General features: G+C 45.1%; 1 protein-coding gene across 1 annotated transcript in view; it reads right to left on the bottom strand.

Moving 5' to 3' along the window:
• Positions 1-14,405, bottom strand: part of LOC136847945 (uncharacterized) — a 313,292-nt gene that overhangs the window by 41,023 nt on the left and 257,864 nt on the right. Inside the window, 4 exon segments of the mRNA XM_067119965.1 lie at positions 2-1,742; positions 1,744-3,210; positions 3,213-3,722; positions 3,753-14,389. Coding sequence (XP_066976066.1) covers positions 2-1,742; positions 1,744-3,210; positions 3,213-3,722; positions 3,753-14,389 — 14,355 coding nt within the window.

The following is a 14,405-nucleotide window of genomic DNA, read 5'->3' as shown; positions in this document are numbered from 1 at the left end:
CTGGAGAATCTGGCTTGACTGGAGCTTCCTCCGGTACTGGAGATGGAGGCACTGGACGAGTTTCTACAGCCATTGCAGAACATTTGATAGTTGGATTGCCTGTGGTTCCTGGAGGGCAAGTACAAACTGGACGATTTCCTGGGTTTGGCAGTCTGCATTGGGACCACACAGCCCTGGGTAACAAATGTTAAAGCACATTTTATTAACACATGAATTATCTTCTGGGCATTCATCTGAACTCTCACAGCCAACAGGAATTGGACCAGGTGTAGGTGGGGGTGGTGGTCGTGTAACTGGTGGTTCAGTAGGTCTATGAGTTGGTAATTCTGCAAGAGGAGGTGGACCAGGGAAGTTGGTTCAGCAACAGGTCTCACTGGTTCTCCAGGAGCTCCTGGTATGATCTCAGTGACTGGTGGAAGAGGAATTTGAGGTTTCTCAGTAAGCAACGCTTGGCAACCTCGTGATGGATCCCCAGATGTTCCAGGAGGGCAAGAACATATGGGACGGTGATTCATGATCTTGCAATCTGCATCCTCACCACAAACACCAAGACTGCATACATCATAACACAAATTGTTTATACAAGAATTATCAGCTGTGCAATCATCGTTATTCTCACATGCAATAACAAATGGAGGAATTACTGGTGCAAGTGGTGGTCTAACAATGGGTGATGGAGGTGGCCGAGTTGTAGGAGGCTCTGCTAATGGTTCAAGTGTTGTGCTTGATGGTCCACTTCCAGGGAAAATGGGTGCATCAGGAATTATGCCTGGAGTGCCCGCAACTGGAGGATAAGGAGTTGTAAGTTTGTCAGCTACAAGAGCTACACATTTTTCTGTTGGATTTCCTGTGGTTCCTGGTGGACATGTGCATAAAGGTCGATGTTCAACAGTTTGGCAATTTGCATTTTCACCACATAAGCCTGGGTAACAAACATCTAGACAGAGACGATTGATACAACTGTTATCATAAGGACATTCATCAGTACTTTCACAGCCAATAGGATGCGGTGGTGCTGTTGGTATAACTGGAGGTGTGGGCAAAGGTGGTTCAGGTGGACGAGATGTTGGTAACTCAGCAACAGGTGGTGCTGGTGTTGATGATGGTCCAGGGACTGCATGAACTGGAATATCACTGACCTGTGGTTGCTCAGCTATTGGAACAATAGTTGTTGGGCTTTCTGCTGTAATTGCATGACATCCAACTTGTGGATTACCAGTCGTACCATGTGGGCACAAACACACTGGTCTGTGATTGACAGTCTGACAGTCAGCATCATCACCACAAATTCCCAAACTACATGAATCATAGCATAATTTATTCAAACATGAATTATCCATGTCGCAATCATCATTATTTTCACATGCGATAGGTATAGATGGAACTATTGGTAATGGTGGTGGTCTAATTACTGGAGGCTCAGGTGGTCGTGGTGTTGGGTGTTCCATGAGAGGAGGAAGTCCAGGTGTTGTAGTTCCTGAAATAGGTCTAACTGGAGAATCTGGCTTGACTGGAGCTTCCCCTGGTACTGGGGATGGAGGCACTGGATGAGTTTCTACAGCCATTGCAGAACATTTGATAGTTGGATTGCCTGTGGTTCCTGGAGGGCAAGTACAAACTGGACGATTTCCCTGGGTTTGGCAGTCTGCATTGGGACCACACAGCCCTGGGTAACAAATGTTAAAGCACATTTTATTAACACATGAATTATCTTCTGGGCATTCATCTGAACTCTCACAGCCAACAGGAATTGGACCAGGTGTAGGTGGGGTGGTGGTCGTGTAATTGGTGGTTCAGTAGGTCTATGAGTTGGTAATTCTGCAAGAGGAGGTGGACCAGGGAAGTTGGTTCAGCAACAGGTCTCACTGGTTCTCCAGGAGCTCCTGGTATGATCTCAGTGACTGGTGGAAGAGGAATTTGAGGTTTCTCAGTAAGCAATGCTTGGCAACCTCGTGATGGATCCCCTGTTGTTCCAGGAGGGCAAGAACATATGGGACGGTGATTCATGATTTTGCAATCTGCATCCTCACCACAAACACCAAGACTGCATACATCATAACACAAATTGTTTATACAAGAATTATCAGCTGTGCAATCATCATTATTCTCACATGCAATAACAAATGGAGGAATTACTGGTGCAAGTGGTGGTCTAACAATGGGTGATGCAGGTGGCCGAGTTGTAGGAAGCTCTGTTAATGGTTCAAGTGTTGTGCTTGATGGTCCACTTCCAGGGAAAATGGGTGCATCAGGAATTATGCCTGGAGTGCCTGCAACTGGAGGATAAGGAGTTGTAAGTTTGTCAGCTACAAGAGCTACACATTTTTCTGTTGGATTTCCTGTGGTTCCTGGTGGACATGTGCATAAAGGTCGATGTTCAACAGTCTGGCAATTTGCATTTACACCACATAAGCCTGGGTAGCAAACATCAAGACAGAGTCGATTGATACAACTGTTATCATAAGGACATTCATCAGTACTTTCACAGCCAATAGGGTGTGGTGGTGCTGTTGGTATAACTGGAGGTGTGGGCAAAGGTGGTTCAGGTGGACGAGATGTTGGTAACTCAGCAACAGGTGGTGCTGGTGTTGATGATGGTCCAGGGACTGCATGAACTGGAATATCACTAACTTTTGGTTCCTCAGCTAATGGAACAATAGTTGTTGGGCTTTCTGCTGTAATTGCATGACATCCAATCTGTGGATTACCAGTTGTACCATATGGACACAGACACACTGGTCTGTGATTGACAGTCTGACAGTCAGCATCATCACCACAAATTCCCAAACTACATGAATCATAACATAACTTATTCAAACATGAGTTATCCATGTCACAATCATCATTATTTTCACAAGCAATAGGTATAGATGGAGCTATTGGTGGTGGAGGTGGTCTTATTACTGGAGGCTCAGGTGGTCGTGGTGTTGGGTGTTCCGTGAGAGGAGGAAGTCCAGGTGTTGTAGTTCCTGAAATAGGTCTAACTGGAGAATCTGGCTTGACTGGAGCTTCCCCTGGTACTGGGGATGGAGGCACTGGACGAGTTTCTACAGCCATTGCAGAACATTTGATAGTTGGATTGCCTGTGGTTCCTGGAGGGCAAGTACAAACTGGACGATTTCCCTGGGTTTGGCAGTCTGCATTGGGACCACACAGCCCTGGGTAACAAATGTTAAAGCACATTTTATTAACACATGAATTATCTTCTGGGCATTCATCTGAACTCTCACAGCCAACAGGAATTGGACCAGGTGTAGGTGGGGGTGGTGGTCGTGTAACTGGTGGTTCAGTAGGTCTATGAGTTGGTAATTCTGCAAGAGGAGGTGGACCAGGGAAGTTGGTTCAGCAACAGGTCTCACTGGATCTCCAGGAGCTCCTGGTATGATCTCAGTGACTGGTGGAAGAGGAATTTGAGGTTTCTCAGTAAGCAACGCTTGGCAACCTCGTGATGGATCCCCAGATGTTCCAGGAGGGCAAGAACATATGGGACGGTGATTCATGATCTTGCAATCTGCATCCTCACCACAAACACCAAGACTGCATACATCATAACACAAATTGTTTATACAAGAATTATCAGCTGTGCAATCATCGTTATTCTCACATGCAATAACAAATGGAGGAATTACTGGTGCAAGTGGTGGTCTAACAATGGGTGATGGAGGTGGCCGAGTTGTAGGAGGCTCTGCTAATGGTTCAAGTGTTGTGCTTGATGGTCCACTTCCAGGAAAATGGGTGCATCAGAATTATGCCTGGAGTGCCCCCGCAACTGGAGGATAAGGAGTTGTAAGTTTGTCAGCTACAAGAGCTACACATTTTTCTGTTGGATTTCCTGTAGTTCCTGGTGGACATGTGCATAAAGGTCGATGTTCAACAGTTTGGCAATTTGCATTTTCACCACATAAGCCTGGGTAACAAACATCTAGACAGAGTCGATTGATACAACTGTTATCATAAGGACATTCATCAGTACTTTCACAGCCAATAGGATGCGGTGGTGCGGTTGGTATAACTGGAGGAGTGGGCAAAGGTGGTTCAGGTGGACGAGATGTTGGTAACTCAGCAACAGGTGGTGCTGGTGTTGATGATGGTCCAGGGACTGCATGAACCGGAATATCACTGACCTGTGGTTGCTCAGCTATTGGAACAATAGTTGTTGGGCTTTCTGCTGTAATTGCATGACATCCAACTTGTGGATTACCAGTCGTACCATGTGGGCACAAACACACTGGTCTGTGATTGACAGTCTGACAGTCAGCATCATCACCACAAATTCCCAAACTACATGAATCATAGCATAATTTATTCAAACATGAATTATCCATGTCGCAATCATCATTATTTTCACATGCGATAGGTATAGATGGAACTATTGGTGATGGTGGTGGTCTAATTACTGGAGGCTCAGGTGGTCGTGGTGTTGGGTGTTCCGTGAGAGGAGGAAGTCCAGGTGTTGTAGTTCCTGAGATAGGTCTAACTGGAGAGTCTGGCTTGATTGGAGCTTCACCTGGTATTGGGGATGGAGGCAATGGACGAGTTTCTACAGCCATTGCAGAACATTTGATAGTTGGATTGCCTGTGGTTCCTGGAGGGCAAGTACAAACTGGACGATTTCCCTGGGTTTGGCAGTCTGCATTGGGACCACACAGCCCTGGGTAACAAATGTTAAAGCACATTTTATTAACACATGAATTATCTTCTGGGCATTCATCTGAACTCTCACAGCCAACAGGAATTGGACCAGGTGTAGGTGGGGGTGGTGGTCGTGTAACTGGTGGTTCAGTAGGTCTATGAGTTGGTAATTCTGCAAGAGGAGGTGGACCAGGGGAAGTTGGTTCAGCAACAGGTCTCACTGGTTCTCCAGGAGCTCCTGGTATGATCTCAGTGACTGGTGGAAGAGGAATTTGAGGTTTCTCAGTAAGCAACGCTTGGCAACCTCGTGATGGATCCCCAGATGTTCCAGGAGGGCAAGAACATATGGGACGGTGATTCATGATCTTGCAATCTGCATCCTCACCACAAACACCAAGACTGCATACATCATAACACAAATTGTTTATACAAGAATTATCAGCTGTGCAATCATCATTATTCTCACATGCAATAACAAATGGAGGAATTACTGGTGCAAGTGGTGGTCTAACAATGGGTGATGGAGGTGGCCGAGTTGTAGGAGGCTCTGCTAATGGTTCAAGTGTTGTGCTTGATGGTCCACTTCCAGGGAAAATGGGTGCATCAGGAATTATGCCTGGAGTGCCCGCAACTGGAGGATAAGGAGTTGTAAGTTTGTCAGCTACAAGAGCTACACATTTTTCTGTTGGATTTCCTGTAGTTCCTGGTGGACATGTGCATAAAGGTCGATGTTCAACAGTCTGGCAATTTGCGTTTTCACCACATAAGCCTGGGTAACAAACATCTAGACAGAGTCGATTAATACAACTGTTATCATAAGGACATTCATCAGTACTTTCACAGCCAACAGGGTGTGGTGGTGCTGTTGGTATAACTGGAGGTGTGGGCAAAGGTGGTTCAGGTGAACGAGATGTTGTTAACTCAGCAACAGGTGGTGCTGGCGTTGATGATGGTCCAGGGACTGCATGAACCGGAATATCACTAACCTGTGGTTGCTCAGCAATAGGCACAATGGTGACTGGCATTTGAGCAGTAACAGCTGTGCATTTTACCTGGGGATCACCTGTTGTTCCATATGGACAAAGACAGACTGGCCTATGGTCCATTGTCCTACAATGGGCATTTTCCCCACATATACCAATACTGCATGCATCATAACATATCTTATTAAGGCATGAGTTGTCCATACTACAGTCATCATTGTTGTCACATCCAACTGGCAAAACTGGCACTATCGGAGGTGGAGGAGGCCTTGGTGTAGGTGGCTGCTCTGGAGCTTTAGTAGGAATGTCAGCTATTGGTGGAAGTCCAGTTGTTGCTGGCATGGAAATAGGATCAATTATATCACTAACAGTTACATGGGGTTCACCAGTGACAGGAGGCTTGGCTGCTGGTGGTCTGTCTGTCAACAAAGCTGAGCATTTGATAGTTGGATTACCTGTTGTTCCAGGTGGACAGGTGCAAACTGGGCGATGACCTTGGGTCTGGCAGTCTGCATTTATTCCACAAAGTCCAGGATAACAAACATCAAGGCAAAGTTTATTAACACATGAATTATCTAATGGACATTCATCTGAACTTTCACATCCTATTGGAAGAGGTCCTGGAGTAGGTGCTACAGGTGGCTGTTTAACTGGAGGTTGTAATGGCTTAGGCCTCGGTTGTTCTGTCAGTGGAGGTAGAGGAGGTGCCGCTGTTTCTGCTACGGGAGATACTAATTCATCTTCTAAAGGAGTAATAGCTGTAATTGGGGTTATAACTAAAGGCCTTTCAGTAAGTATGGTTTGACATCCAGTGGTAGGATCACCAACACTTCCCTCAGGACATAAACATACTGGTCTATGATTTTCTATTCTACAGTCAGCATCATCTCCACATACACCAAGACTGCAAACATCATAGCAAAGGTTGTTGATACAAGAGTTATCTGTAGTACAGTCATCATTATTTGTACAAGCAATTGCAACAGGTGGTATAATTGGTGGAGGTGTAGGGCGAATAAGTGGAGCATCAGTAGGTCTTGTTGTAGGCATCTCTGCTAAGGGTGGTAGTGTAGGTGTTGTTGTCCCTATACCAGGTACTAATGGTGCTTGTGCTGGCATTTCTGGCTTTCCTGTGATAGGATCAATAATTGTAGGTCTTACTGTTGATAGAGCACTGCAGTGTACTGTGGGATTGCCTGTAGTGCCAGGAGGGCACAAGCATGAAGGTCGGTGGCCAACTGTTTGGCAGTCTGCATTTTCACCACATAATCCTGGATAGCAGACATCCGTACAAAGGCGATTAACACAAGTGTTGTCGTAGCTACACTGATCGTTGCTCTCACAACCAATAATAATGGGTGGTGCTGAAGGAATTGGCAATGGAGTTGAAGGAGGAGACTGTGGAGGCCTAGGTTTAGGCGTGTCAGCTATTGGTGGAGGTCTTGTGCTTGCATCTGAAATTGGATGAATTGAGTCTTCAGGAGTGAGTGGCACCTCAGAAAGAGGAGGGATAGTAGATGAAATTTCACTTTCTACAGCATTACAACTAAATTGAGGATTTCCAGTTGTGCCAGGTGGACAAAGACACACAGGCCTATGATTAACAGTTCTGCAATCAGCATCTTCACCACATACCCCAAGACTACATGCATCATAGCAAATTAAGTTTATGCAAGAATTGTGAACATCACAATCATCATTATTTTCACATGCAATAGAAATAGGAGGAATTAAAGGAGGTGGAGGAGGTCTAGATTCTGGAGGCACTGTTGGACGTAATGTGGGAGGCTCAACTAAAGGAAGCTGCGTTGTAGAGGAGCCTAATATAGGGTTAATTGGAGAGTCTGGTCGAATTGGCCCCTCTTCTGCAGCTGGAGGAAGAGGTGTTGACGGCATATCAGCTATCATTGCTGAACACTTGATTGTTGGATTTCCAGTTGTTCCTGGTGGGCAAGTGCATAAAGGTCTATGTTCGTGTGTCTGACAGTCAGCATTTTCACCACAAAGGCCAGTGTAGCACATATTAAGACAATGTCTGTTAACACATGAATTATCACCAGGGCATTGACTTGTACTTTCACAACCAATAGGTAAAGGACCAGGTGTTGGTGGGATTGGCGGTTGTGTTGCCAATGGCTGCAGTGGTTTGGAAATTGGGAATTCAACCAAAGGAGGTAGAGTAGGTTGTCCTGTCTCTGCTATTGGTCTGATGGGATCACCAGGCAGTGTAGGCGTTGTTTCATATATAGGTGGTAATGCACTGATGGGTTTCTCAGTTAGTATTGCCTTACAGTCAAAAGTAGGGTCACCTGTCGTCCCAGGAGGGCAACTGCATACAGGTCGGTGGTTAGAAATCTTACAGTCAGCGTCATCCCCACAAACACCAAGACTGCAAACATCATAACAGAAGTGATTTATACATGAGTTATCTGTAGAACAGTCATCATTATTTGTACACGCTATTGCTACAGGAGGAATAATTGGTTTTGGTAATGGAGGGCGAGGCAATGGGTCTTCTAAAGGCCCTACTGAGGGGAATTCCACCAATGGAGGAAGTGCAGTAGTACTTGGACCAACTTCTGGAATAATATCATTCTCAGGAGGCAGGGCATGTGTTCCCACCACTGGTGAAAAAGTTGTAGGTCTCTCAGTAGATAAAGCACTACAATGGTCAGTTGGATTTCCAGTTGTACCAGGGGGACATACACAAGATGGTCTGTGGCTTAATGTCTGACAGTCTGCATTTTCACCACATAAGCCTGGGTAACATATATCTAAACAAAACCGATTGACACAAGAATTATCATATGGACAATGGTTATTACTTTCACAACCAGCAGGTATAAGTGGGGGAATAGGTACAGGTGGTGGTTGATAAGAAACAAGTTCTGGAGGATGCGTAGTGGGTTCATCTACTATTGGTGGTGGTCTTTCTGCAGATGGACTTGCCACTGGACTAACAGGAACAAATGGTTGTTGAGGAGGTTGATCTGCTATTGGGGAAAAAGTACTAACTTTTTCTGTAACTGTTGCCTTACAACCAATTTGTGGATTTCCTGTAGTACCAGGTGGGCAAAGACACACAGGTCGATGCCCAACAGTTTGACAGTCAGCATCTTCACCACAAAGATGGAGGCTACATGCATCATAGCATAGCATATTAATGCATGACTTACCCATGTCACAGTCATCATTGTTCTCACAAGCAATTGGAATTAGAGGTATAACTGGAGGTGGTGTTGGTCTAATTATGGGTTGTTCAGCTGACGGTTGCGCTGGCAAGTCCGCAATGGGAGGAACTCTTGTAGTTGTGCTACCTGGAATGGGTCTAATGATTATATCAGCAACAGATGGAATTTCTCCAGCAACTGGAATCATTGGAGTGGATGGAGTCTCATAAGCCAATGCTGAACATTTGATTGTTGGATTGCCAGTAGTTCCAGGGGGGCAGGTACATACAGGCCGATTTCCTTGTGTCTGACAATCAGCATTCTCACCACAAATACCTGGGTAGCACACATTAAGACAAAGCTTATTAACACAGGAGTTATCACCAGGACATTCATCTGAACTTTCACATCCAACAGGTAAATTCTCAGGAATTGGGGGTGGTGGTGGTTGAGCAGTAGTGGGCTTCTGTGGTCTAGGTGAAGTTATTTCTACTAAAGGAGGTGGAGGCACTGAAGGTGGTCCAATAACTGGCTGCACTGGATCTCCTTGTCCTGGATCTAGAATTTCTGATATTGGTGGCTTTAATGTTGTAGGTTTCTCAGTTAGAAGGGACTGACATCCTCTTGTTGGCTCACCAGTAGTTCCTGGAGGGCAACTGCAGATAGGTCGATGATTGTGAATTTTGCAGTCTGAATCCTCACCACATACACCAAGACTGCACACATCATAACATAAGTTATTGAGACATGAGTTATCAGTTGTACAGTCATCATTATTCTCACATGCTATAACAATTGGTGGAAGAATGGGTGAAGGAGGAGGTCTTGGTACTGGTGGATATGTTGGCTTGACTGGAGGTATTTCGGTCAATGGAGGAAGAGGTGTGCTGGATGGATCCTTGCCTGGGATAATGTTTAAGTCCTGTTCCACAACAGGTGTTCCAGCTACTGGAGGATGAGATGTGGAGACTTCTGATACTACGGCACTACAATGTTCTGTAGGGTTGCCTGTGGTTCCAGGAGGGCATAAACATGTTGGTCTATGTTCAACTGTTTGACAGTCAGCGTTTTCTCCGCATAACCCTGGATAACAAACATCCATGCATAAACGATTGACACAAGAATTATCAAAAGGACAATCGTCAGTGCTCTCGCATCCAGTAGGTATTGCTTCAGGTGTGGGTATTGATGGTTTAAGAGTTGTAATTATTTCTGGAGGTCGAACTGTTGGTTCTTCTGCTATTGGTGAGGGTTGCTCAGAAGATGGCCCTGCAATTGGATGAACTGGAACAGCTGGCTGCTGAGGAGGTTTGTCAGTAATAGGAGACATGACTGGAACCTTTTCTGTGATAGTTGCTTTACATCCTATTTGAGGATCTCCTGTAGTTCCTGGTGGGCAGATGCAGACAGGACGATGGTTGACAGTTTGACAATCAGCATCTTCTCCACAAAAATTCAAACTACAAGCATCATAGCACAACATGTTAATGCATGAATTTCCACTATCACAGTCATCATTATTTTCACATGCAACAGGTATTGGAGAGGGCAAAATTGGAGGTGGTGGTGGTCTAACTGATGGTGGATCCAAAGGACGTTTAATAGGATATTCTACAAGAGGAGGCAATAATGTTGAAGTTGTCCCAAGAACAGGATGAACTGGTTGCAGTGGTTGCTGGGATACCTGTTCAGAAATTGGAGGCACAGGTGTTGAAGGTGTCTGTACTACCATTGCTGAACACTTAATTGTTGGATTGCCAGTAGTCCCAGGTGGACAAGTGCATATAGGTCGATGCCCTAAAGTCTGGCAATCTGCACTGTCACCACAAAACCCTGGATAACATACATTCAAACATATTTTATTTATGCATGAATTATCTCCAGAACATTCATGAGAGCTCTCACACCCGACTGGGAAAGGACCTGGCATAGGTGGTCTGGGAGGAGGAGTTGAAGAAGTTATGGGAGGTCTGCTTACTGGAGATTCAACAAGAGGTGGCAAAGGTGTAGATGTAGTACCAGGTAATGGCTGAACTGGTTGATCAGGTATGTGATCTCCAGTACCTGCTTCTGGAGGATGTGGTACTAAAGGTTTCTCAGTTAACAGGGCCTGACATTTGTAAACGGGGTCTCCAGTAGTACCAGGAGGACAGCTGCAAACAGGTCTGTGATTCTGAATTCTACATTCTGCATCATCTCCACATATACCAAGACTACAAACGTCATAACAAAGGTTATTGAGGCAAGAATTATCGGTTGTACAATCATCATTATTTTCACAAGCTATGACAACAGGGGGGAGAATGGGTGGTGGAACGGGTCTTGGCTCAGGTGGGTCTGTTGGTCTAAATGGAGGGAATTCAGCCAAAGGTGGAAGAGTTGTGATAGCGGGACCTTTGCCAGGAATAATGTTTTCCTCATGTGACACTTGAGGTAATTCTGCTAATGGTGGGTAAGGAGTTGTTGGATCTTCTGCTATCATGGCAACGCAGTGCTCTGTTGGATTTCCAGTGGTGCCAGGGGGACATAAACATAATGGTCTATGCCCAACTGTTTGACAGTCAGCATTCTCACCACATAATCCAGGGTAGCAAACATCCATGCAAAGACGGTTGACACAAGAATTATCAAAAGGACAATCATCAGTACTTTCACAACCAATAGGGATTGCTCCAGGGGTTGGAACATGTGGTGGGGGAGTGGTAATATATGGAGGTCGAGTTGTCGTTTCATCAGCTACAGGAAGTGGTTTTTCAGAGGATGGACCAGCAATTGGTTGAATAGGAGCAACTGGTTGTTGAGGGGGCCTGTCAGTGACAGGAATTAAGACTGGAACCTTATCAGTTGTCACAGCTATGCATCCAATCTGAGGATTTCCTGTAGTTCCTGGTGGACATAAACATACCGGGCGATGATTAACTGTTTGGCAGTCAGCATCTTCTCCACAGAAGTTTAGACTGCATGCATCATAGCACAACATGTTAATACAAGAGTTACCCATATCACAGTCATCATTATTTTCACATGCAATAGAAACTGGTGGTATTACAGGAGGTGGAGGTGGTCGAGAATCTGACTGAACTGGAGGATGAGGTTTTGGAAACTCTGCTAATGGAGGAATCTGAGTTGATGTTGGACCTGAAATAGGTTTTATTGGTATTTCTTCCTGCAAAAATGGGTCTCCTGCAATAGGATGAGGCACTGTTTGTGGAGTTTCAACTTCCATAGCAGAGCACTTAATTGTTGGGTTTCCTGTAGTTCCTGGTGGACATGTACAGACAGGTCTGTGTTTATTAGTCTGGCAATCTGCATTTTCACCACATATACCTGAATAACAAACATTCAAGCACATCTTATTCATACATGAATTATCTCCTGGACATTCGGTAGAGCTCTCACATCCAACAGGTAATGGACCTGGTGTTGGTGGAGAAGGAGGACGTGGCTGTGGAGCTGGAGTTGGTCTCAGAGTGGGATGATCTACAAATGGAGGTAAACCTGTAGTAGATGTGCCTGCTATAGGTAGAATCGGCTGATGAGGTGGGGGTTTGCCAACCCCTGCTTCTGGTGGCATAGGAGTTTTTGGTCTTTCGGTAAGAAGAGCCTGACATCCCGAGTTGGGTCCCCTGTAGTTCCCGGGAGGGCAACTACAAATAGGACGATGATTATGAATTTTGCAGTCAGCATCTTCTCCACAAATACCAAGGCTGCATACATCATAACAGAGGTTATTAAGGCAAGAGTTATCAGTTGTACAGTCATCATTATTTTCACAAGCTATGACAACTGGTGGGAGAATAGGTGCTGGAAGGGGTCTTGGCTTAGGTGGTTCTGTTGGTCTGAATGGGGGTAATTCTGTCAAAGGAGGTAAAAGTGTACTTGTTGGACCCTTTACAGGGATAATGTTCTCATCAAGAGGAAGAACAGTTGTTTCTGCAAGTGGTGGGGGAATTGTAACTGAACTTTCTGTTGCTATAGCAGTACACAGTTTAGTTGGATTGCCGGTTGTTCCTTGGGGACACAAACAAGAAGGAATGTGTCCAATTGTTTGACAGTTAGCATTTTGTCCACATAAGCCCGGATAGCACACATCCATGCACATACGATTAACACATGAATTATCAAAAGGACAATCATCAGTACTTTCACAACCAATAGGTATTGCTCCAGGGGTTGGAACATGTGGTGGGGGAGTGGTAATATATGGAGGTCGAGTTGTTGTTTCATCAGCTACAGGAGGTGGTTTTTCAGAGGATGGACCAGCAATTGGTTGAATAGGAGCAACTGGTTGTTGAGGGGGCCTGTCAGTGACAGGAATTAAGACTGGAACCTTGTCAGTTGTCACAGCTATGCATCCAATCTGAGGATTTCCTGTAGTTCCTGGTGGACATAAACATACCGGGCGATGATTAACTGTTTGGCAGTCAGCATCTTCTCCACAGAAGTTTAGACTGCATGCATCATAGCACAACATATTAATACAAGAGTTACCCATATCACAGTCATCATTATTTTCACATGCAATAGAAACTGGTGGTATTACAGGAGGTGGTGGAGGTCTAGGATCTGACTGAATTGGAGGATGAGGTTTTGGAAACTCTGCTAGTGGAGGAATCTGAGTAGATGTTGGACCTGAAATAGGTTTTATTGGTATTTCTTCCTGCAAAAATGGGTCTCCTGCAATAGGATGAGGCACTGTTTGTGGAGTTTCAACTTCCATAGCAGAGCACTTAATTGTTGGGTTTCCTGTAGTTCCTGGTGGACATGTACAGACAGGTCTGTGTTTATTAGTCTGGCAATCTGCATTTTCACCACATATACCTGAATAACAAACATTCAAGCACATCTTATTCATACATGAATTATCTCCTGGACATTCGGTAGAGCTCTCACATCCAACAGGTAATGGACCTGGTGTTGGTGGAGAAGGAGGACGTGGCTGTGGAGCTGGAGTTGGTCTCAGAGTGGGATGATCTACAAATGGAGGTAAACCTGTAGTAGATGTGCCTGCTATAGGTAGAATCGGCTGATGAGGTGGGGGTTCGCCAACCCCTGCTTCTGGTGGCATAGGAGTTTTTGGTCTTTCGGTAAGAAGAGCCTGACATCCCCGAGTTGGGTCCCCTGTAGTTCCCGGAGGGCAACTACAAATAGGACGATGATTATGAATTTTGCAGTCAGCATCTTCTCCACAAATACCAAGGCTGCATACATCATAACAGAGGTTATTAAGGCAAGAGTTATCAGTTGTACAGTCATCATTATTTTCACAAGCTATGACAACTGGTGGGAGAATAGGTGCTGGAAGGGGTCTTGGCTTAGGTGGTTCTGTTGGTCTGAATGGGGGTAATTCTGTCAAAGGAGGTAAAAGTGTACTTGTTGGACCCTTTACAGGGATAATATTCTCATCAAGAGGAAGAACAGGTGTTTCTGCAAGTGGTGGGAGAATTGTTACCAAACTTTCTGTTGCTATAGCAGTACACAGTTTAGTTGGATTGCCGGTTGTTCCTTGGGGACACAAACAAGAAGGAATGTGTCCAATTGTTTGACAGTTAGCATTTTGTCCACATAAGCCTGGATAGCACACATCCATGCACATACGATTAACACATGAATTATCAAA

This window comes from Macrobrachium rosenbergii, chromosome 18 (genome assembly GCF_040412425.1).
Source record: "Macrobrachium rosenbergii isolate ZJJX-2024 chromosome 18, ASM4041242v1, whole genome shotgun sequence".
In the NCBI taxonomy this organism is placed as follows: Eukaryota; Metazoa; Arthropoda; class Malacostraca; order Decapoda; family Palaemonidae; genus Macrobrachium; species Macrobrachium rosenbergii.
This window is presented reverse-complemented; position numbering and strand designations above follow the sequence as displayed.